The sequence below is a fragment of the Chiloscyllium plagiosum genome, unplaced genomic scaffold (genome assembly GCF_037043375.1).
Source record: "Chiloscyllium plagiosum isolate Xiang-an unplaced genomic scaffold, Cpla_swu_hap1 HiC_scaffold_10, whole genome shotgun sequence".
NCBI lineage: Eukaryota > Metazoa > Chordata > Chondrichthyes > Orectolobiformes > Hemiscylliidae > Chiloscyllium > Chiloscyllium plagiosum.
The window spans coordinates 80,901,425-80,924,488 of record NW_028270148.1 but is presented as its reverse complement, the minus strand read 5'-3'; the positions used below and the strand labels follow the sequence as shown (position 1 = coordinate 80,924,488).

The 23,064-nt window shown below is 40.9% G+C and overlaps 1 protein-coding gene across 5 annotated transcripts in view; it reads right to left on the bottom strand.

The window, feature by feature from the left end:
* snx14 (sorting nexin 14) overlaps positions 1–23,064 on the bottom strand; it is a 233,237-nt gene that overhangs the window by 133,240 nt on the left and 76,933 nt on the right. For all 5 annotated transcript variants that reach the window (XM_043696232.2, XM_043696228.2, XM_043696230.2 and 2 more), the window contains exons 10-14: positions 19,781–19,825; positions 18,626–18,706; positions 15,379–15,493; positions 11,518–11,673; positions 1,391–1,515 (exon numbers count right to left, since the gene is read on the bottom strand). In XM_043696232.2, coding sequence (XP_043552167.2) covers positions 1,391–1,515; positions 11,518–11,673; positions 15,379–15,493; positions 18,626–18,706; positions 19,781–19,825 — 522 coding nt within the window. The remainder of the gene's footprint in view (positions 1–1,390; positions 1,516–11,517; positions 11,674–15,378; positions 15,494–18,625; positions 18,707–19,780; positions 19,826–23,064) is intronic.

Below are 23,064 nucleotides of genomic sequence, written 5' to 3'. Positions count from 1 at the left end.
CAAAATGGACAATCCACATTTTCCATATTATACTCCATTTCCACATTGTCTCATCACATAAGCTATATCTTTTTGTAGCTTGCTTATGCCATGTCACAACTTAATTTCCTTCCTATCATTCCTTTCACCCCTTCATCCAAATTATTCATATAATTGTAAACAGTTGAGATCCTGGCACTGATTAATGTGATACAATGCTCATTACATCAGATCAACCAGAAAAAAACACTTGTACTTAGTCTCTGGCTGCTTATTAGGAAGCAATCTTTTACCTATGCCAATGAGTCACCTGCACATTATGGAGCTTCTATTTTCCGCAGTAACATTTGATGCGGCGCACTATTAAATGTCTTCTGGAAATCTAAGCACAGCATATTCACCAATTCCCTGCTGTAGTTTTTGATCTGTTGCACAGACTGTAAAATTTTAACCTCGAGAAGTCACTGCATGATCACAGTATCACTACAAATTCCTCAATGTCATATTTCGATATTCAGCCAAAGTATTTTCTGAGGATTATGGGATTAAGAAGGAACTCTCAGTTCGTTATTCTATCTTGAACATCCATTTATATAACTAAGGGAACTGATAAAATAGTGTCATAAAAGGTAAGAGTAGGAAAATGTAATGCAGTAGACGTCGTTTATCCAGATTTACAAAAGGCCTTTGATAATGTAAAGTTAGGAGCCCTACTGACAGAGCTCAGGACAGGAGGCTGCTGACACTCTGCTTTGAGGCATGAGCGATCTTTAGAAAGGGAAACCTTCAAAGGAGAGATCCAATGGTGGAGATAAGCATGTGGCCATAAACGGCAAGGAGGGGGGATTCAGAGAAAGGTGGATTGAGCTTTGGGTGGCTACAAAAGAGAGATTGCGAATGGGGCCTGTCAACAAAAGAAAAGGTCACCTAGCCAATTGGGAGGTCAGAAAAGCTCAGTCACAAGTAATAAACCCCTTACAAATCATTTATGAAATGTCATTGACAGAAAACCTTTTCTGCCTAACATATGGCTGTTGCCCTATGCTAATTTAAATGTTGCAATGCCCAGGAAATTTAAACTTTCTTGCATGACATGCCCTTGAGTTTAATGGGATTTGACAATTATTGACAAGATATTTCAGTTCTGCTCTGAGACCAAATGCCTAATATTTTAGCAAATACACAAAAATTACTAGTGATTACATCTCATTGCATTAAAGAATCAGTGAGAATGAAAATACTCCAAAATGAAAAACTGGACGCTGAAATTCAGAAAGAAGCCCTCGAGAAACACAACAATTCTCAAGCATCTTTTGACCCCTATTCAGAATTCACACAGGAAATATTTACTTCAAGTCTCAGTTGCAGGGTTAAAAGAATGCAAAGCAAACAGAAATAACAGATTCCATACCTCATCACTGTGACAAAACATAGGCGTAAATACAGTTTCAAGCAGATTCATGACGTGTTCATATGCCTCGAACAAACAGCGCATGGTCTGAAGTTTCACTACATTCCTGTAAGATCCTTCTGCAACTGCAAGGTTATAATACAGCCAATAACTTCAATTTATCCAGCTGGGTTACAGCTTTACAAAATTATAAATTGCATGCAACACAAACTGCAAAGAAATAATTACCAATGCAGCTCAACTGCTGAAACAGTAGATCAAAGAATACAGCAATAATTATGGATGACTTTAATCTTCATATTGATTGGGGTCAATAAAATTGGAAAGGGTAGCTACAATAACAAATTAATAGAACACATTAAGGATTGTTCTATTCTTTTTGCATGCTTCTTTTTTGTTGATTTATAGCATTGCCTAGAGTATAGCTAGTGTTTGGGAATCAATATCCCCCAAGAAGTAGTAATTATAACATGCTAGAATTTAATATTCAGTTTGGGTGTGAGAATGTTGGATTGGAAGCCACTGTTTTTAACTTAAAAATATAATAGGATCATAGAAGGACGTTACAACGAAATGAGGATAAAGTCAGTTAAACTGGACTGGGCAGGAAAGGCAGTCAGCAAGCAGTGGCAGATATTTAAGCAGGTAATTCATGACTTTCAGCAAAAATATATCTCAGTAAAGAGGGAAGATTATAGTCTAAGAGAGGGATAAACCAACCAGGGCTAAGCATGGAAGTTAAGGAGATTATGAAGTTGAAACAAGCAGCATGTACAGGATGTAAAAGTCAGTGATTGCCCCAAAGACTGGGATCAAATTCAAAATCCAAAAAAGGAGGCAGAAAAAGATATTAAAAGAGAAAGCAAATAAACTATGAGAGTAAACCAGCGAGGAATATGGAAGCTGACAAGGAGAGTTTCTTTAAACACAAAAAGAAAGTCAGAAGTCAAAGTGAATATTGATCCCTTAGAAAATCAAACCGGAGCAATAATTATGGGGGACAAAAAAAACAGCAGAGGAGTTAAACAGGTATTTTGCATCAGTCTTATGGTGGAAGATACTTCGAACATCCCATTAATACTAAAGAATACATGGGAGGAATTAAGTACCATCAACATCACTTGAGCATTAATAATAGACAAATGAATGGGGCTAAAAGCAGATAAGTCCCCTGGCCCCAATGACTTGCACCACAGAATCATAAACTGCATTGGTTGTAATTTTCCAAGGTCCTTGGAATCTGCAGTACCAGAGGATTAGAAAACTGCCAATGTGACACCTCTGTTCAAAACAGGAGGAAGGCAATTAATATAGGCCAATTAATCTATCATCAGAAAAATAGGATTCTTAAGGAGCCTGACATGGTAAATGCTGAGAGAATGCTTCTCCTCAATGGAGCATCTAGGATCAGATGGCACAGTCTCAGAATAAAGGGATGCAAACTTAAGGCTGAGATGAGGATGAATTTCTTCTCTCAGAGGGTTGAGTGTCTTTTGAACTCCTTGCACAGACAGCTGCGAGGCAGAGTCCATGTATACATTTAAGACTGATGAAATAACTGGACAGAAGCTAGTATCCCATCACCAAGCCACCCTTTATTTATATGAACTTAATGCTTTGAATGGGCATCCACAATGATCAAGAACATTGAGTCCATGAAAGGACCAGCATAGTTAACATGTAACCGAATCCAGGGTTTACCCGGCCATTGCCATGAATGTGAGGGTGCCGCCAAAGACAATTATTGTCTTTGTTGGCACTGCCCTCAACTGCAGCTATATTGGCATCCAGTCCTCGCTGCCAGACATAACTTTGTGCCCACAGCCAGTTCTAGCAGCAACCTTTCCTCAGGTCTCACTGGGTCCGGGAAAAGCTTCAGTCCTGGTTATGATGGCCCTTTTGTTTTCCCCATTACCACCAGCTATTTTAGTTTCATCGGGACGGGCCCTTTGTGTCCACAGTCAGACACTGCCAGTGGGGACCAGAAAGGTGTCCAGAAAATTTAAAACCAGAACAGACTCTTCCAGAGGAGGCACCATTAGTGGAGTTTCTGCCTGTGGGAGGTGGCTTGAACCACTGGGCCTCCTGGAGTATGTTCCAACTTGTATGTATTGAGAATAAGGGCCCAACGCTGAAGCGAACCAGGAGCAATGGGTGGCGTGGCTTCATCATTTTTAAGTAGTTTTAACGGTTTATGATCTGTTACTATGACAAATTTACATCCGTAATGGTATTGGTAGAAATTTCTCATACCAAAGATGACCACCAAACTTCCCGTCACTATCTGTGTATTTGCTTTCGGCATTAGCCAAAGTCCAGGAAAAACATGCTGCTTCCTGCTGTTGGACCACTGGTGAGCAAACACTACCCCAAGATCATACAGGGAAGCATTACATGTCAGCACCACCTCTTGCTTCGGATCAAAATGGGCCAACACCTTAGATGGCAATAGCTGCTTTTTCACTTCCTTAAAGGGTATTTCTTGGCTACATAACCTTTTCCACGGCTAACCCTTTTTCAACAGGTGTAAGGGTGCCAAGATAGTGGCTAGGGTAAGTATGAATTTCCCATAATAATTTATTAACCCAAGGAAAGACCTAAGCCAGGCACTTTTGATTGCCCTAACTTTATCTTCCAAAGGGTGTAATGCAGTTTTGTCAGCTGTAACTAAAGTATATCACTTGGAGCACCTAGAACATACATTCTTCCCTTCTAAGGTGTACGCCCACCTGGGAAAAGCATTTAAGCACTATGTCCAAGCTTTCCAAGTGCTCTTTATTGGTCTTTCCAGTTATTATCACCAAATTAATAGCAACCTGAGGTAGCCCTTGTAAAACATTCTCCATCATTCCCTGGAAAAATCCCCAAATCGCAGTCTTGTATATTTGTAAAAACCCATATGGGTATTAATTGTGATGTACTTCTGGGATTCATCACCTAACTTATGTCCAGCTTTGTGAAGGACAGCTCCCCCGCCCCCCCCCGCCCTTCTCAATTCTGTGAATAAGTCCTTTATGCAAGCAATTCGGCATTTATCCTGCTGCAAGCAGTAGTTGTCAGGCTTCACAACCAGTGCTGCCCATTCCGCAAACTGCACTGGTTTGATAATTCCTTTACTTTCCAGCCTCCTGATTTCTGCCACTATTTTTGCCTGCAAGGCAAATGGCACTGGGCGGGCTTTGCAAAATCACAGAATTGCTTCCTGATCAACATATAAAATGGTCTTGGCTCCTTTGATAGTTGCTAGCCTTTCCTGAAAACTCATGGTTATTTCATTAGGATTACACAGAGACAGCCATCTTCTAATCAAAAAATGTTGACTCAATCAAGGTGAATCTTTCTCAACAAATTCTACCCCAATAGGCTTGGACCAGAGTCTCTGACTACAGTGGTAATTGCACCAACTGCTTCCCAGAGGAGACAGGAACTGAAGTCATACCATTAATTGTAATGGTTCCTCAGCATACATTCTCAGTCTTGCTGAAGTCTTGCACAAACGTGGATTGGAGACCACAGAGAATCTTGTTAAATATAGGTTCTGCAAACTACTGATACAGCTGCGCTGGTATCAAGCTCAATGAGAACTAGATGACCATTTAACCAGACATTAATTTTAATTGGTTGTGATTTGGAGGTTGCTAAGCAATCTAACTGTTCCAACCCACAGGTAGATATTACTTTTTAGGGATTGCACTGTCCTGATTACTGGCCTACTTGTTTTCTTATTCAAGTCAGAGTTCGTAGGACTCTTTTGCTGTCTCGAGTCCGAACTCTGGCAGCAACGACAATGGCTTGCCAGCCCCAATCCTGTAGAGCTTTTCAGCCATTTGGCTGAGGCTCGGCTTTGTCATGGGGTTTTGCTGTGAGCTGGCCTAGGGGTCCCTCTGCTTCAGAACATACCCTGAGTGAAACTCTGCAATTGCTTACACTCAAATGGTATTCCCCAAGCTCAGTCAAACAGGTGAGGGTGACCACTTCCATTAGGATGTCCTGTAGCTCCCATGCTCAATTTGGCATATTTATAATGACAAAGCCAGTTGTAATACCTGTTTGAAGTCCAGTTGGGCTTCAGCTAGTAGGCGCTTTTGCATGACGACAACTTTAATCCCACATACCAAACAGTCTCTCAGCATCTCATTCACTGTTAACCCAAAATCATATGCCTCTGCCAGAATCCAAGTATGGATTCTGCTGGTGGATTTTTCAGGGTGTGCACTCTCCTGGATACCGAACTATCTGTTTTCTTACTCAAGTCAGGGCTTGTAAAACTTGGCTAATAGTCCAATAAAACGGATAGTGTCTCAGAATTAGTGGTGGTTTGGGGTCGTAATATTCCTCAACCAAATCCGTTAACTCTTAGAAGATTTTGGTGTCTGGTACCTTTGGGAAAGCTAAGCCTCTAATAAGCGAAAATGTTGCAGGACCATAAGCAACCAGAAGGATTAATCATTGCTCTTCATCTGCCTCAATATCATTTATTTCAAAAAAACATTGCATTCTTTCCACATACTGAGCCCAGTCTTCGATGACGAGTCAAGCTTCCTGAATAAAGACATGATACCAGAAATGCTTAGCTCAACTCAAAGACGACAATGGTGAGCAAATGTTCTTCAGGCACGTTTTCTCCAGTCGCAACTGAAGTAACTTCAGAGGCTGGTATCCCATCACTAACTCATCCTTTATTTACATGTGCACAGTACACTGGCTGTAACCAACTAGCTCAGAGTCAGTCCTTGAAGTCAGGAGACTCTTTGAATCCCATTTATCTCTGTCAGCCAGAGGTCCCTGATTGGCCCAGGTTAACAAAGCTAGTCAAGGATCTCAGTCAATAATCTCACCGAATTCCAATCACTACTGTTGAGATAGACAGATGTTTAATGAGGAAGAGAAATTAATGGTTATGAGGAAAAGACAGGAGTGAGGAATGTCAGATCAGATATTACCTTATTCAATTGCAGAGTATACTGGATGGTGCTTGGTAATGAACCAGGTCAGTTGTTTGATTTAGTGACAGGTGAGCACTTTGGAGAGTGTGACCATAATTTGGTTATGTTTAATTTAGCGATGGAAAGGGATAGGTACATGCCACAGGGCAAGAGTTATTGATTTGGGGGGGCGGGGGGGGAGAGAAGGCCAATTATAATGCGATTAGTCAAGACTTAGGATGCATAGAATGGGGACAATGGAAATGTGGAGCTGGCTAAAGGAACAGATATTGCATGTCCTTGATAGTTATGTCCCTATCAGGCAGGGAAGTAGTGATAAGATAACTGAACCGTGGTTTACTAAAGAAATTGCATCTCTTGTTAAGTGGAAGGAGGAGGTTAATGTGAAGTCGAGACAAGATAGTTCGGATGAGGCGATGAAGAATTACAGATTAGCTAGGAAGGATTTAAAGAGAGAGTTAAGAAGGGCAAGGAGGGGACATGAGCAGTTTTTAGCAGACAGAATAAACGAGAACCTTAAAGCATTCTATACGTATGTGAGGTATAAAAGGATGACTAGGGTATGAATAGGGACAGTCAAAGATAGAAGTCGGAAGTTGTGTGTAGACCCTGTGGAGATCAGAAAGGTGCTAAATGAATATTTCTCATCTGTTTTCACTCAGGAAAAAGGAGAAAATTGTAGAGGAGAAGAATGAGATACCAGATATTAGACTAGAAAGGATCAAGGTTATTAAAGGAGAGGTGTTATCAATTCTAGAAGGAGTAAAAGTAAACAAGCCCCCTGGGCCAGAAGGGATTTATCCAAGGATTCTCTGGGAAGCTAGGGAGGAGATGTTGGAGCTTTTGGCCTTGATCTTTGAGTCGTCATTGTCTAGTACCAGAGGACTGGAGGATTGCAAATGTTGTGCCCTTGTTCAAGAAGGGCAGCAGAGATGACCCAGGTAATTATAAACCAGTGACCCTTACGTCTGTTGTAGGAAAGGTTTTGAAAAGGATTCGAAGAGATAGGATTTATAATCATTTAGCAAGCATCAATTTGATTGCAGATAGTCAACATGGTTGCATCAAAGACAGGTCATGCCTAACAAACCTCAATGAGCTTTTTTGAAAAGGTGACCAAGCATGTGGATGAGGGTAGGGCCGTTGACATGGTGTACATGGACTTCAGTAAAGCCTTTGATAAGGTTCCACATGGTAGGTTGTTGGAGAAAATGTGAAGGCATACATTGAGGGTGATTTAGCAGTTTGGATTAGGAACTGGCTTGCTGTAAGAAGGCAGCAAGTGGTGGTTGATGGAAAATATTCAGCCTGAAGTCCGGTTACTGATGGTGTGCCACAAGGATCTGTTTTGGGACCAGTGATGTTTGCCATTTTTATAATGGACTTGGACGCAGGCATAGGTGGATGGATTAGTAAATTTACAGATGACACTAAAGTTGGTAGAGCGGCGGAGTGGGTGGAAGAATGTTGCAGGTTGCAGGGCGACTTGGATAAACTGCAGAATTGGGCTGAGAGATGGCAAATGGAGTTCAGTGCAGATAAATGTAAGGTGATTCACTTTGGGAAGAATAACAGGAAGGCAGAATACTGGGTCAATGGAAAGATTCTTGGTAGTGTGGATGTGCAGAGGGATCTTGGAGTCCATGTACATAGATCCCTGAAAGTTGCCACCCAGGTTGATAGTGCTGTTAAGGCGGCATACGGTGTGTTAGGTTTTATTGGTAGTGAGATTGTGTTCCAGACCCGCAATGTCATGCTGCAACTATACAAAACAATGCCGTGTACAGTTCTGGTCACCCAATTGTAAGGAGGATGTGGAAGCATTGGAAAAGGTGCAGAGGAGATTCACTAGGATCTTGCCTGGTCTGGAGGGAAGTTCTTATGAGGAAAGGCTGACAGAATTGGGTGTGTTCGCATTGGAGTGAAGAAGGCTAAGAGGAGATTTGATTGAGACATACAAGACGATCAGAGGATTAAACAGAGTAGACAGTGAAAGTCTTTTCCTAGGATGATGACGTCAGCTTGTACCAGGGGGCATAGCTACAAATTGAGGGGTGATAAATTTAAGACCGATGTCAGAGGCAGGCTCTTTACTCAGAGAGTGGTAAGGGTGTGGAATGCCCTGCTTGCCATTGTAGTTAATTCAGCCACATTAGGGACATTTAAACAATCCTTGGATAAGCACATGGATGATGATGGGATAGTGTAGGGGGATGGGCTCCGATAAGTTCACAGCTGAAAATGTGTTGCTGGAAAAGCGCAGCAGGTCAGGCAGCATCCAGGGAACAGGAGAATCGACATTTCGGGCATAAGCCCTTCTTCAGGATTCCTGAAGGAGGGCTTATGCCCGAAACGTCAATTCTCCTGTTCCCTGGATGCTGCCTGACCTGCTGCGCTTTTCCAGCAACACATTTTCAGCTCTGATCTCCAGCATCTGCAGACCTCACTTTCTCCTCCGATAAGTTCACAGGTCGGCATAACATCGAGAAAGGGCCTGGTCTGCGCTGTGTTGTTTATGTTCTTTGTACACGCAGGGCATTGAATATCCTTGTTCAGTTCACATTTTGTAGAGTCTTAATGGACAACATGCATAAAGGTCAGGAAAATGGCAGATAAACTCCACTGGCCATTAAGCAAACGAATAAATAATACATGTTCGCCCTAAGTGGTGTGAAACATTTGACAGAATTAAAACTTGATACATCTCACTGTGGGGTAGCACTCTGAAAATCAATTACTGAAATTCTTGGAGTCATCAGAGAATTTAAAGATTTTATGAAGTGTGCAGAATTCCCAACTTATGCTCTTTTATACTGTAGCTGACAGAAAGCATTGACCAGCTTTCTGTACTTAACAAAAGTAAGTATTTATTACAAAAAAACAAAAAATTTTATGAACTGTCAATAGACAACTCAACTTGTTAGAACTCTAAACCCCTTGTAAACACCCGCTCTACACACATGCAGACCAGACAGACCAGGAGAAAGAAGGGTTCAAAGCAAAATACCATGGAGCTAGAAATCTGAAACAAGCAATTTTGGATAAACTCAGCAGATCTCACAGCATCCGTGGAAAGAGAACTTGAGCTAACGTTTCAAGTTGGTATAACTCTTCTTCAGAGCTGTCATGTTAAAGGAGAGCCTGGTGATGGGGTGGAAGGGAAGGCCGGAAAGGCCAGCTTTGCAGAGATCAGATTGCTTCTCCAAATTGCTTCTGGGGCAGCACGGTGGCTCAGTGGTTAGCACTGCTGTCTCACAGCACCAGGGACTATGGTTCAATTCCAGCCTCGAGTGACTGTCTGTATGGAGCTTGCACATTTTCCTCTGTCTGTGTGGGTTTCCCCTGGGTGCTCTGGTTTCCTCCCACAGTCCAAAAATGTGCAGGTTAGATGAATTGGCCAGGCTAAATTGCCCAGGCTAAATTGCCCATTGTGTTCAAGGAGGTATAGGTTTGGAGCATTAGTCAGGGGTAAATATAGAAATATAGGATAGGGGAATGGATCTGGGTGGGTTAGTCTTCAGAGGGTTGGTGTGGTCTTGGGCCGAAGGGCCTGTTTCCGCACTGCAGGGATTCTATGATTCAAAGAAGTCAGAGCCTAGCTGGGAGACAATCACAGTTGTTGGCAGGCAGAAGGCCTTAGTCATTAATAACTGATCACTAGTCCACAGATCAATCAGCTACATATTGCCAACAAAAGCTCCATTCATACACACCTCTTGGCTCCAACTTGTCTACGAACTAGTCTTGCACTAGTGCTTGAACAAGCAGCTGCATAAACAACACTCATTATGAGTGTCTGGTTACTTGCTTTTATGAAGCATACAATCCTTCAACAATTTTTGTTTCCTGAAACAGTTGTTTTCCCATTTAGGTCCACAACTAAAAATACAGAAAAGTATTTTTAAAAATGCATTTTTATCAAATACAAGAATTAGGAGTTACAAGGATTTGAAAAGCTTATGAACATTAAATCAATCTAAACCTCAACACGCCAAATCAATTAAGAACATGAAATCCACAAATTTAAAACATTTAGCCTAACACTACATAATCTAATTCAAAGGAAGTCAGAAATTTTGATAAATAAGGCTTGTATACTATGGCCAGTTTTGACTGCTAAGACATTGGAAATTTCAAACATTATGAACGGTCCAACGAGGATCTACAATGTTGATCTCCAAACTTAGACAGTCTGAATCAGCAGGAATAATAGGAGCTCTGAGCTTTCTAATTTTGAAGAGCAGCATATAAAATAATGGTATACAGAACTGCAACATTGAAAAAGTAATCTAGAATTTTAAATCACCCTAATCTAAATTACAAATTGAATAAAGGATTTTAGATTATGGAAAATAGGGATGCATATCAGGAACAACTTATCAGGTGTAGAGTGATTAACATCCCCTCAAGGAACTCTTGGATATAGTGAGGGAGATAGCAACATTGAACCATTTAAGCTCCTGCAATGATATGGTGAGAGGGGTGCATGTGTGGAGCATGGGGTCACGCATATTGTGGGAACACATATGGAGCGAGCTTGTGGTGTGCATGTTTGGTGTGTGTGGGGTGCAAGCATGACCCCTACCCATTCGTTTGTGATCATCATAATATTCACTTTGTGCTAAGCTTGCCAGCTGTTATGCTAAGCTTGCCAGCTGTTCATCCAACTAAACCTGCACCATCTTGTCTGAGACAAGCAGATACTAAGCACTACCACACTGAATTAGAATCAGAACATAAATTTGGCCACCACTGAGCCTTTAAATATTGTTGAATACTGCTTGGGTTTCACTTCAAAGCAATTTTATTTGTGTTGTATTTGTAACAGGGTCAGTATTTGCACATCAGGATAGCAAATGAAAAAAATGCAGATTCTAAATGGAGTGCATTGCAATTATGAATATGAACCCAAGGAAAAAATTCTTCCTGCAAATTGGCAGCATAATTTAAAGTCTGTCGGAAGAATAAAATAAGTGAGTTGGATATTAATTTACAAATTTGTGAGAACAAAGACCGACGTGTATTCTGAGTGCATTCAAGTTAAAAGCAATTTACTCATTTACCAGATACTGAGGTCCTGCCTAAATGACTAGAAACAGGTGAAGAAAATGATCCCAACTGAAGTGTTATCTGACTTTCCATTTAATTTCCTAGATATAATAAACAACGGAAAAAACTTACCCTGTTGTATCTCTTCCACAATAAATGGATCAAATTTGATTTTATCAATGCTTTCATCGAGACAATAGGTCACGTAAATTTTCTTCACTTCCTCGTGAAGAGTTTGCATCTCATCATCAGTCAACTCTGGACATAAGATCCGGTCATTGAATTCCTCTGTTGACAAGAAGTTTTGCAATTATTTAAGCAGAATTGGTGGTTCCTTCAAAATTTACATAGCTGCATGTGTATGCGATTGTCAGTTGGATTTCACTTGTCAAATGCAAAAAAAAACTCTTTGGTATTCCAGCAAGTTTCAACTATGAATAACCATGTATCTAGAGTATAAGTGGGTTAGGAGGCCTAAGAAGTGATAATGTGACTTTTCACCTGTGGTTCTAAAGAAAAGTAGGTATGAAATTTGAAAATTAATCTACAAACTTGGATGCAGGTTTGATGTTATATTACAATACTTGTTGTGGTTCAGTTCGCCGAGCTGGAAATTTTTGTTGCAGACGTTTCGTCCCCTGTCTAGGTGACATCCTCAGTGCTTCTCTGGTGTTTCCTCCGGCATTTATAGTGGCCTGTCCCTGCCACTTCCGGTTGTCAGTTTTAGTTGTCCGCTGTAGTGGCTGGTATATTGGGTCCAGGTCGATGTGTTTGTTGATGGAGTTTGTGGATGAGTGCCATGCTTCTGGGAATTCCCTGGCTGTTCTTTGTTTGGCTTGCCCTATAATGGTAGTGTTGTCCCAGTCAAATTCATGTTGCTTGTCGTCTGCGTGTGTGGCTACTAAGGATAGCTGGTCGTGGCGTTTCGTGGCTAGTTGATGTTCATGGATGCGGATCATTAGCTGTCTTCCTGTTTGTCCTATATAGTGTTTTGTGCAGTCCTTGCATGGGATTTTGTACACTACATTAGTTTTGTTTATGCTGGGTATCGGGTCCTTCGTTCTGGTGAGTTGTTGTCTGAGGGTGGCTGTTGGTTTGTGTGCTGTTATAAGTCCTAGTGGTCGCAGTAGTCTGGCTGTCAGTTCTGAAATGGTCCTGATGTATGGTAGTCCTTTGGGTTGCGGCATGTCCTCGTTCCGTTGTCTTTCTCTTAGACATCTGTTGATGAAATTGCGCGGGTATCCGTTTTTGGCAAATACCTTGTACAGGTGTTCCTCTTCCTCCTTTTGCAGTTCTGGTGTGCTGCATTGTGTTGTGGCCCTTTTGAATAGTGTCTTGATGCAACTTCGTTTGTTTGTGTTGGGGTGGTTGCTTTCATAGTTCAGGACTTGGTCTGTGTGTGTGGCTTTCCTGTGTACCTTAGTGGTGAATTCTCCATTCGGTGTTCTCTGTACCATCACGTCCAGGAATGGGAGTTGGTTATCCTTTCCTTCTTCTCTCGTAAATCGGATTCCTGTTAGTGTGGCGTTGATGATCCGGTGTGTTTTCTCTATTTCTGTTTTTTTTATGATTACAAAGGTGTCTTCAACATATCTGACCCAGAGTTTGGGTTGAATTTGTGGTAAGACTATTTGTTCTAACCTTTGCATTACTGCTTCTGCTATGAGTCCAGAGATCGGTGAGCCCATGGGTGTTCCGTTGATTTGTTCGTATATCTGGTTGTTGAATGTGAAGTGTGTTGTGAGGCACAAGTCCAGTAGTTTAAGTATGCAGTCTTTGTTGATAGGTTCAACGTCCTGTTGTCTGTTCTGTATGTCCAGCAGGTTGGCTATTGTTTCTCTGGCTAGGGTTTTGTCAATAGAGGTGAACAGTGCCGTTACGTCGAATGAGACCATGGTTTCTTCCTTGTCTATGTGTATATTTCTGATTATGTCCAAGAATTCCTGTGTTGATTGTATAGATTGTCTGGATCCGCTGATCAGGTGTTTCAGTTTCTGCTGTAGTTCTTTAGCCAGTTTGTGTGATGGTGTCCCTGGTAGTGATACTATGGGTCTGAGTGGGATGTCTGGTTTGTGCACTTTAGGTAGTCCATAGGATCTTGGGGGGGGGGGGGGGGGGGGGGGTTGTTGCTTTCAGGTTTCATTCTTTGTAGGTCAGACCTGGTTATCTGTCCGTTTTTTTGTAGATTCCTGTGTGTTATTTATCTTATTGGTGAGCTGTGGGGTGGGGTCAAACTCCCTCTTTTGGTAGGTGTTGGTATCTGCAAGTAGTTGTTGTGCTTTTTGGGTGTATTCTGCTTTGTCCAGGATGACCGTCATTCTGCATTTGTCTGCTGGTAGTAGGATTATGTTCTTATCGTTTCTTAGTGATTTTAGTGCTTCCCTCTCCTTGGTGTTGAGGTTGTGTGTTTGTCTTTTCCTTGTTATTAGAGGTATGATACTTTGCCTCACTGTTTGTTGTGTCTCTTCTGTCAGTCCATTGTTCTTGAGTGTGCATTCTAGTGCTGCTAGGAAGTCTGCTGTCTTGGCGTCCCTGTGGTTGTAGTTGAGTCCCTTGGCCAGTATTGTTCTTTCTGTGTCTGTGAACTGTCTGTGGGAGAGGTTTTTAACCCAGGTGTGTTGTGGTGTCCTCTTTGTTGTGTGTTAGTTTGGCCATTTTTTCTTTTAGTGCCGTTTTTTGCGGTGTGTGGTCCTGTTCTGTCCTATGGTGACAGCCCGTTCTATGGTCTGGGTCCATTCCTGATTAGTGGTTTTTGAAATTAACGACTTTTGGCGTGCAATTTCTTGTCTGTATTTGTGAAGTCTGTTGTGCACGTCTGTAATCATTACCTGGATCATCCTGAATCCGTTCTGTCTGGCTGTGTCTCTGGCTTGTGGATTGTTGACTGGCGGTCTGTATCTGACACATGGTGGAAGGATTCGATTCTTTCGGCATTCATGCAGGAACCGGAGTTGTTCGTATGTGGCGCTGAGGCGGTTAGCGCAGGATTCCCATTTCCTGGCTTGTCTTAGCGTCTCTCGCCCGTAGGTGTACAAAGTGTGAAGCGCTTCTGTGGTGTTTCCTCCGGCATTTATAGTGGCCTGTCCCTGCCGCTTCCGGTTGTCAGTTTCAGTTGTCCGCTGTAGTGGCTGGTATATTGGGTCCAGGTCGATGTGTTTGTTGATGGAGTTTGTGGATGAGTGCCATGCTTCTAAGAATTCCCTGGCTGTTCTTTGTTTGGCTTGCCCTATAATGGTAGTGTTGTCCCAGTCAAATTCATGTTGCTTGTCGTCTGCGTGTGTGGCTACTAAGGATAGCTGGTCGTGGCGTTTCATGGCTAGTTGATGTTCATGGATGTTGTGGATGTTCACAACAGAAGCGCTTCACAGGAGGCTCCCAAGCACTGAGGATGTCACCTAGACAGGGGACGAAACGTCTGCAACAAAAATTTCCAGCTCGGCGAATAGAACCACAACAACGAGCACCCGAGCTACAAATCTTCACCCAAACTTTGAATATTACACTATACTTATGTCAGTTAGTCAAAATATTTCCACAACATAATTAAATATTTTAAACAATTCAAATTGTTACCACACCACCCTGTTTTGCTCCTCGTCATTACTTAAATACAAAAATAATGACATTGTGGACTTCTTCACAAAAACAGATTTATTCTTTTGTAGGTATTAAAGATGAATACAACACAAGCATTTAAATTTAAAATGGAATTCTATTACTCATCTATTAAACAGATTAGATGTATAAAATCAGCAAAGAAGTAGATTCAACCATCACTGCATGTTGATCTGTGGTGCATCATTAGTTAAAATAAAAGTTAAAATAATTACAATGAATAAAGCCCTACTGACATTCAAACTGTTTGTAATGGTGGGGCAACAGGATCCAGAATGCACACCGGAGTGAGTATACAGATGAGTACAACCAACATAAGTCTTAGACTATTAAAGATAGTTACATAGCATAAATCTTTCTCAAATGCTTGTTCCTTACCTACAGTGAAACAGAATTGCAACACATGCACGGCACCCTCTTGCTTCAGAAAGTTCATGAACCAGAAGAGTAGATCCTGTTGCTCTCTTATCTCCTTTAACTCAAGTTTTAGGGCCTAGATTGATCAGTTAGATTAAAAAAGCAAGTGCTCAGTGTATTGCCCATCAGCGTTACAAAGCATTTAAACAGAAGTTAATAATAGCCTTGTTCAACATATTGTCTTTAAAAGAAAGTATTTAAAATTATCACAGCAAAAGTTTAATCCTCAGATTAAATAAATATAATATACAGTAGAAAGAGTGGTGCTGGAAAAGCACGTCAGGTCAGGCAGCATCCGACGAGCAAGGGAATCAACATTTTGGGCATAAGCCCTTCAACAGGAATACCAATTTCTATGACAAATTATACATAAATATACATAAACAGATGTGAATATATAAGCTATAAACCTCAAGCAATTTATATAATTTGTTCCAAAGCCGAATACGGTGGTCTAACAATCAATTATAATTTTTAACTTTTTTTGTGCTACTGTTCTGATCAACTCTGGCTACTCAAAATTCCCATCAGAAATTATTCCTTTGTCACTTCAGTATGGCATAATTTGCCATCTTCTGTCAAGAAACATCAGTATCATCAAATTTTTCATTCTATTTATAATGCAATATATGAAACCATATACCGCATTCAAATATCACTGATTCTGCCTTTTCACAAGAAACACTATCCACAGCTTTGGAGAATAACATTTGCTGTTACTATGCATGCACTTGCTGAGAGAACATTTCTAATGTGTTTGGCTCAGCTTCAGAGCAGATGATAGCAATTCCATTGTTATTCAGGTGAGAACAAACCAGGTCTGAAGGAGTATAAAATTTGATATATGGGCATAAATAAATCATTGCGTACCTTAAAATTTCAACATGCATATCAGATAGAAACATGATACCACTATTTAAGAAAGATGATAAAGAAAAGCTAGGGAAACTACAGACTGGTGAGCCTGAGATCCATGATGGGTACGTTGTTGGAGGGGATTAAGAGGGACAGGATTTATATGTATTTGGAAAGGCAACGACTAATTTGAGGCAGTCAACATGGCTTTTTGCATGGGGAATTGTTCTCACTAACTTAACTGAATTTTTTGAAGAAGTAACAAAGAGGACTGATGAGGGCAGAGCAGTGGACATGATCTTTAGGGACTTCAGTAAGGCATTCAACAAGATTCCACATGGTAGACTGGTCAGCAAAGCTAGATCACATGGAATACAAAGTGAATTAGCCATTTGGATACAGAACTGGCTCAAAGGTAGAAGACAGAGGGTGGTAGTGGTGGTGGAGGGATGGTTTTGAGACTGAAGGTCTGTGACCAGTGGTGTGCCATAAGGATCAGTGCTGGGTCCACTACTTTTCATCATTTATATAAATAATTTGGATATGAACATAGGAGGTATGATTAGTATGTTTGCAGATGACACCAAAATTGGAGGTATAATGGACAGCCAAGAAGGTTACCATACAGCACAACACAACCTTTATCATATGGGCCAGTAGGCCAAGGAGTGGGAGTTAAAGTTTAATTTAGCTAAGTGTGAGGTGTTGCGTTTTGGAAAGGCAAATCAGGACAGGACTAAATGGTAAGGTCCTGGGGAGTGCTGCTGAACAAACAGACCTTGGAGTGCAGGTTCATTGTTCCTTGGAAGTTGAGTTGCAGGTGGATAGAGTAGTGCTTTGATATGCTTGCTTTAATTGGTCAGTGGATACAGTATAGGAGTTGAGAGGTCATATTGCGGTTGTACGACATTGGTTAGGACCACTTTTGGAATACTGCATTCAATTCTGGACTACCTGCTATAGGAAGGATATTGTGAAACTTGAAAGGGTTCAGAAAAGATTTACATGGATGATGTCAGGGTTAGAGGATTTGAGCTATAGGGAGAGGCTGAATAGGCTGGGGCTTTTTCCTTGGAGTGTCAGAGGCTGAGGGGTGACTTTATAGAGGTTTGCAAAATCATGAGAGGACTAGATAGGGTGAATTAACAAAGGTCTTATCCCAGGGTAAGGTGGTCCAAAACTAGAAAACATAGGTTGAAGGTGAGGGGGGAAAGATTTAAAAGGGAGCTAAAGAACAACGTTTTTATGCAGAGTGGTGTGTATATGGAATGAGCTACCAGAGGAAGTGGTGGAGGCTGGGACAATTTCAAAATTTAAAAGGTATCTGGCTAGGTATATGAATAGGAAGGATTTAGAGGGATAGGGGACAAATGCTGGCAAATGGCTCTAGGTTGATTTAGAATATATGGTCAGCATGGACAAATTGGATCAAAGGGTCTGTTTCCATGCTGTACAGTTCTATGGAAGAAGTGAAGACTGCAGATGCTGGAGATCAGATTCAGAATGTGTGGTGGTGGAAAAGCACAGCCAGTCAGGCAGCATCTGAAGAAGAGAGAGAACGTTTTGAGTCTCCAACTCCACACTTTGTGACAGTTCTATGACTCTAGGACTAGAAACATAATATCTGAATGTGACTGGATGTGGTGGATACCTAGATATTCTTTTTTCTGTGGTGTAGACTATAATACAAAAATTCATACATTTCCCTTTTAAGACAAATGGAGGACATTTTACTTTGAGACTCTTTAAAGAGTGCCGAAATCTCTTTCCTGGAAGGTAGTGGATGCTGGATATTTGAATCAATTCAAGACTCAGTTCGACTACTGCTTGACCAGTGTCATGGTACAGACAAGAAAAGCCACATCAGCCATCAGTTTATCAAATGGGGAAGCAGTTATAAAGGCCTAAATGGCCTACTCCTAATCCGAACCCATCTCCCTAAAACAGATAATCCCAAGATCATTATCCAGTTTGATCTGAAATGTATGATCTCTGCATGAACTAATCTCTACAAAGTGTGGAAAGAATATCAGTCTGTATTCTTTCATCCAATTGTTAATGATTCTTGACAGACAGGATCCAATTGAGAGGAGAATTAAGCCTTGTATGGTTAACAAGCTTATAAACATTGATGGACTAAGATGAAAATGCTGAATCACTACTCTCAGATGAGAGGGATGAGATGGGATGTAGCCAGTAAAGTTCTTTGAAGATTCTTCTGATTAATACAAAAACTTCATTTAAAATGCTAGTTGGATTTAATCTTTTCAAGTGACAGCTGCAAAAACGAATAAGACACACTGCATTTGGAATATGTAGTAGACAAAACAAAGGAAAAAAGTTACTTTCCCACCGATTGGGCTTTATTTCTTGCATCAGCATATCTCTGAAGAAATGGAACAAAAGGCGAGGGAGGCTCTGTTGCTGGTTCTGGCTAATAACAGAAGCACAAATATTTAATCAGAATAACCAAGTATATTTAATTTTTACCTTCAACATACTGTACATGGATTAAAAAGAATATGCAGAACAGAAACAGGTCACTCACTGCAGAACTTAAGGCTTCACCTGTCTTTCCTGATCTAATTTGGTTAGTATGAGCAACTATTTTTCATCATTTCATACATTCTTAACCTCACTTTAACCTCATCCATATGATTTCCTTCATCCACTCCTGTGGTAACAAGTTAGCTTTGCCAACTGCATCAGGCTGGACTAAGAGTTGTGCTGCCCATGAAACATGCTCCAAGATATTGGTAACCAATGGACATTTGGAGGAGCAAACAACAAGCTGATGTCATCAGGTATCAATTCTGACTTTAATCTCAGGAATTGTTGCCGTCTAGTTTCTATACAGCGGGTGACAGCATAGGAAACGACATATCAATAGAGTGAGATGATGTAAAATTAGGGTGTTAATGCATTGTAATAATTGCAAATAGGCTGCCAGCCTGTCATAGCAATAATCTTATGCTGTCATCCAATGCTCTCAATGTTCTCAAAATTGACCTTTTGCTCTCAATGTTAAAATGGACATTTCACCTACTTTCTCAATTTCCCTGTCATGGCCCGTCAGTCAGGGGCCGAGAAGATGGCAGCCCACATTCTCACTCTTGCCTCAGGAAAGAAGTTCATTCTGAATTTCCTAAGGGAATCTTATGAACTAGAGTATGGAATGAAGGTTAATTATTTAATTCATCCTCATCATTAAGGCAATATAGCCGTGCCAGCATTTGCTCTAGACATGTCTAGGAAAAGTCCAATTGCCAATCCAAAACACACCATAACTTGCACTCAGCTTGACAGAAACATTCAACTTTCTGAGTATAACAACATAGTAGCTGTTCCCCTTTTATTAGGTACTTCAGCAGGTGCCCTAATAGTAGGATCAGCTGCTTATACTGGCAGTTAGGTTAAGACTGGATGAAAGTAGCTAGAATGTCAACTCCTACTTAATTTCAAGTCAGGCTTTCCTTGTGAAATAAGTGCAAAGGTCTATAATACTCACCGGGCTATCGTCTATGAAAATCAGCAACAAATGGTTCACCGTGTCCTAACAAAAGAGAAAAGCATTTGAACATCAATAACAAGATACTTGGCAGATTACTTTGTTGGAATAAACTTAACCAGAGAATAGACTTCCAAAACTTTAAATTTAACACTCAATGTCACATAGTTATCATCTTTGAAAAATATTAAAAAACGCAGCACAATAAACCTTTAGTCTCGAGACAGTGGCAAGAAGGATCTCACAGAAACTGATTCCAGTTAAGGAGGAAATAGTAAATGTAGCCAAAAACGTCAATTTCAAGTGCTGAGGACTGGATAACATGCGTTGAGAGATGGAGCATTAGAAAAGAATCTTCAACCAGTGTGTTGTTTGCATTGATTGCGAACCTCCAGAAAAGCAAAGGCAAAAGGTAGGGAAAAAGAGTTATGATGTTTGACAAGTACATTGCTACTTTTCAACTCTTTCCTCGTAAGACAATGCCTTCAGCCCAGAAAACCATCCAGCGCACCTTCTTTGAACTACTACCAATGGATGTTTAGGCTGATTTTAGTAAGAAATCTGAATGACACACATTGTTCTAACTTTTGCCACACCAACACCCTGTGTAACTGTGGTAATACTTCTCCATTTTTGCAATAAAGGCCAACCATCCATTTGTCCTCTTAATTACTTGCTGTACACGCACAGTTACATTTTACAATTCATGTATGAGAAACCCAGAACTCTGCAGAATTCTGTGGTCTCTTATTTCATATTATGCTTTATCATTTTTCCTATCAATGGTTGATAACCTCACACTTATCTACAATATATTCCATCTGCTGATTTTTTTTTGCACACTCAGTTTATCTATTTATATTCCTTTGCAGATGGGGTCCTCCTCAACTCAAGTCACTAAAATAGATTCCAAAAATGTAAGACCACAATTGTGCATTAATGCACCAACTTTAGGAGGTGATTAATCCACTCTGACTATTTTCTGTTAGTTAGCCAATTCTCAACCCATACTAATATATGTTACCACCAACTTCACAAACACTTGTGCAATAAGATTTTGTGATACATTAGCTAAAGCCTTTTGGAAGTCAAAATACAACCATTGTATTAGATCCCCTCTATCCATTCTAGCGGAGACTTACTCAAAAAGCTTTAGTAAGTTAAGACACAAACTCCCTTTCATGAAACCACGCTGACTCTACTTTTCCAAATGTGAAATTACTTCCTTAAGAATCGATTCTAATATTTTTCCAATAGATGTTCGGCTAATCTGCCTATAGTTACTCGTTTTCTTGCATCCCTCATTTTTAAATACGGGTGTCACATAGAAAGTTCTTGTACTTTTCCAGAATCCAAGGATTTTTGGAAAATAATAAACAAAGCATCCACTATCTGTTTTTGGATCCTAGGAGTCAGGGTATTTATCTGCCTTTCGCACAATTTTTTAAAACATTACTTCTTTAGAGACAGTGATGGTACTCAATTCTCTCCTCACATTCATTAGGAATAATGGGATTTTCATAGCATATTTTACTGTAGAGACCCCTCTGTTATTTCTTTGTTCCCCATAACTACCTCCTCACATTTATTTTCTAAGGGGCCTATGTTCACTTTGACTTCTCTCTTTTTATTTCTTTAAAGAAACTCTCCTTGTCAGTTTTCATATTCCTTACTGGTTTGTTCTCGTAGTTTATTCTCTCTTCATTAATTTTTTTAGGCCTTCTTTGGATTGTGAATTTATCCCAGTCTTTAGAGCTATCACTGACTTGTGCATGGTTAACCATGGTTGGTTTATAGAACACAGAACAGAACAGTACAACACAGTACAGGCTTATTTAAATTAAACATGATAGCTTCCAACCTAAGTTTCTCACTCGCAAACTGAATATTAAATTCAATCATGTCATGATCACTGCTTCCTAGGGGATTTTGTTTGAAGGTCATTTATTAAACCTGCCTCATTAGCTACTATCAGATCCAGGATAGCCTGGTGCCCAGTTGGCTCCATGACATATTGCTCTAGAAAACAATCCATAATGTACTCTATAAATTGTTGCTGTAGCTACCCTTTCCAATTTGATTAATCCAATCTACACGAAAATGAACATTACCCAAAATTAGTGCTCATTATTTTTACATACTCTAATTATTTGTTGTCAATGTAGCCACTATTTGGGAGTCAGTACTCTACTCCCACCGATGTCTTCTTTCCCTTGCTATTATTTACTTCCACCCAAATGGACTTTACATGAAGAGAAAGTGAGGACTGCAGATGCTGGACAGTCAGAGTCGAAAAGTGTAGTGCTAGAAAAGTAAAAGTCACCCAACATCCGAGGAGCAGGAGAGTTAAGTTTCGGGCATAAGCCCTTCATCAGGAATGTGGGGGGTGGGGGGGGGGGGAGAGAGAGAAGGGGGAATGAAAGATAAATAAGGGGTGGGAGATGAGGCTGGGAGATAAGGTAGCTGGGAAGGCGACAGGTGAAAGCAGGTGGGAGTAATTATGATAGGTCAGTGGGGAAGGGTGGAGAGGATAGGTGGGAAAAATGCTGGATAGGTGGGACAGATCAAGAAGGCAGTGCCTAGTTGGAGGCTTGGAACTGAGATAAGGTGGGGAACAGGGGAGATTTGGTGGTGGAATGGTGGAGAAGGCCCAGGACTTGCATGTCCTTAGTGGAGAGGGAGGGGGAATTGATGTGGTCGACCACAGGGCGGTGGGATTGTTTGGTGCGTGTGTCCCAGAGACGTTCCCTGAAACGTTCCACAAGTTGGCATCCGGTCCCCCAATATAGAGGAGACCACATCGAGAGCAACGGACACAGTAGATGAGGTGGATGGATGTGCAGGAAAATTCCTGCTGGATGTGAAAAGATCCTTTGTGTCCTTGGACAGAGGTATAGTGAGCATGTGTTTTACACCTCTTGTGGTGGCAAGGGGAGGTGCCATTGTGGAATTGGTAGGGGGCATGGAATTAATAAGGGAGTCATGGAGGGAATGGTCTCTGCAGATAGGTGGGGAGGGAAATTTATCTTTGGTGGTGGGGTCTGATTGTTGGTAGTGGAAATGACCGAGGATAATGTGATGTATCCAGAGGTTAGTGGGGTGGAAGGTGAGGACCGTCTAAGACGAGATGATCTCTCAGCTCCCATTTCACCTTTTATTACCAGTGCTAACGCACCACTTCCTTCCCTTCTGTCTCTCTGAAAAGTCAAATATCCCAAAATGTTAAGTTACCAGATTTGATCTCTGTTTAACCCTGTTTCTGTTAATTCCAAAAATCTGTTAAC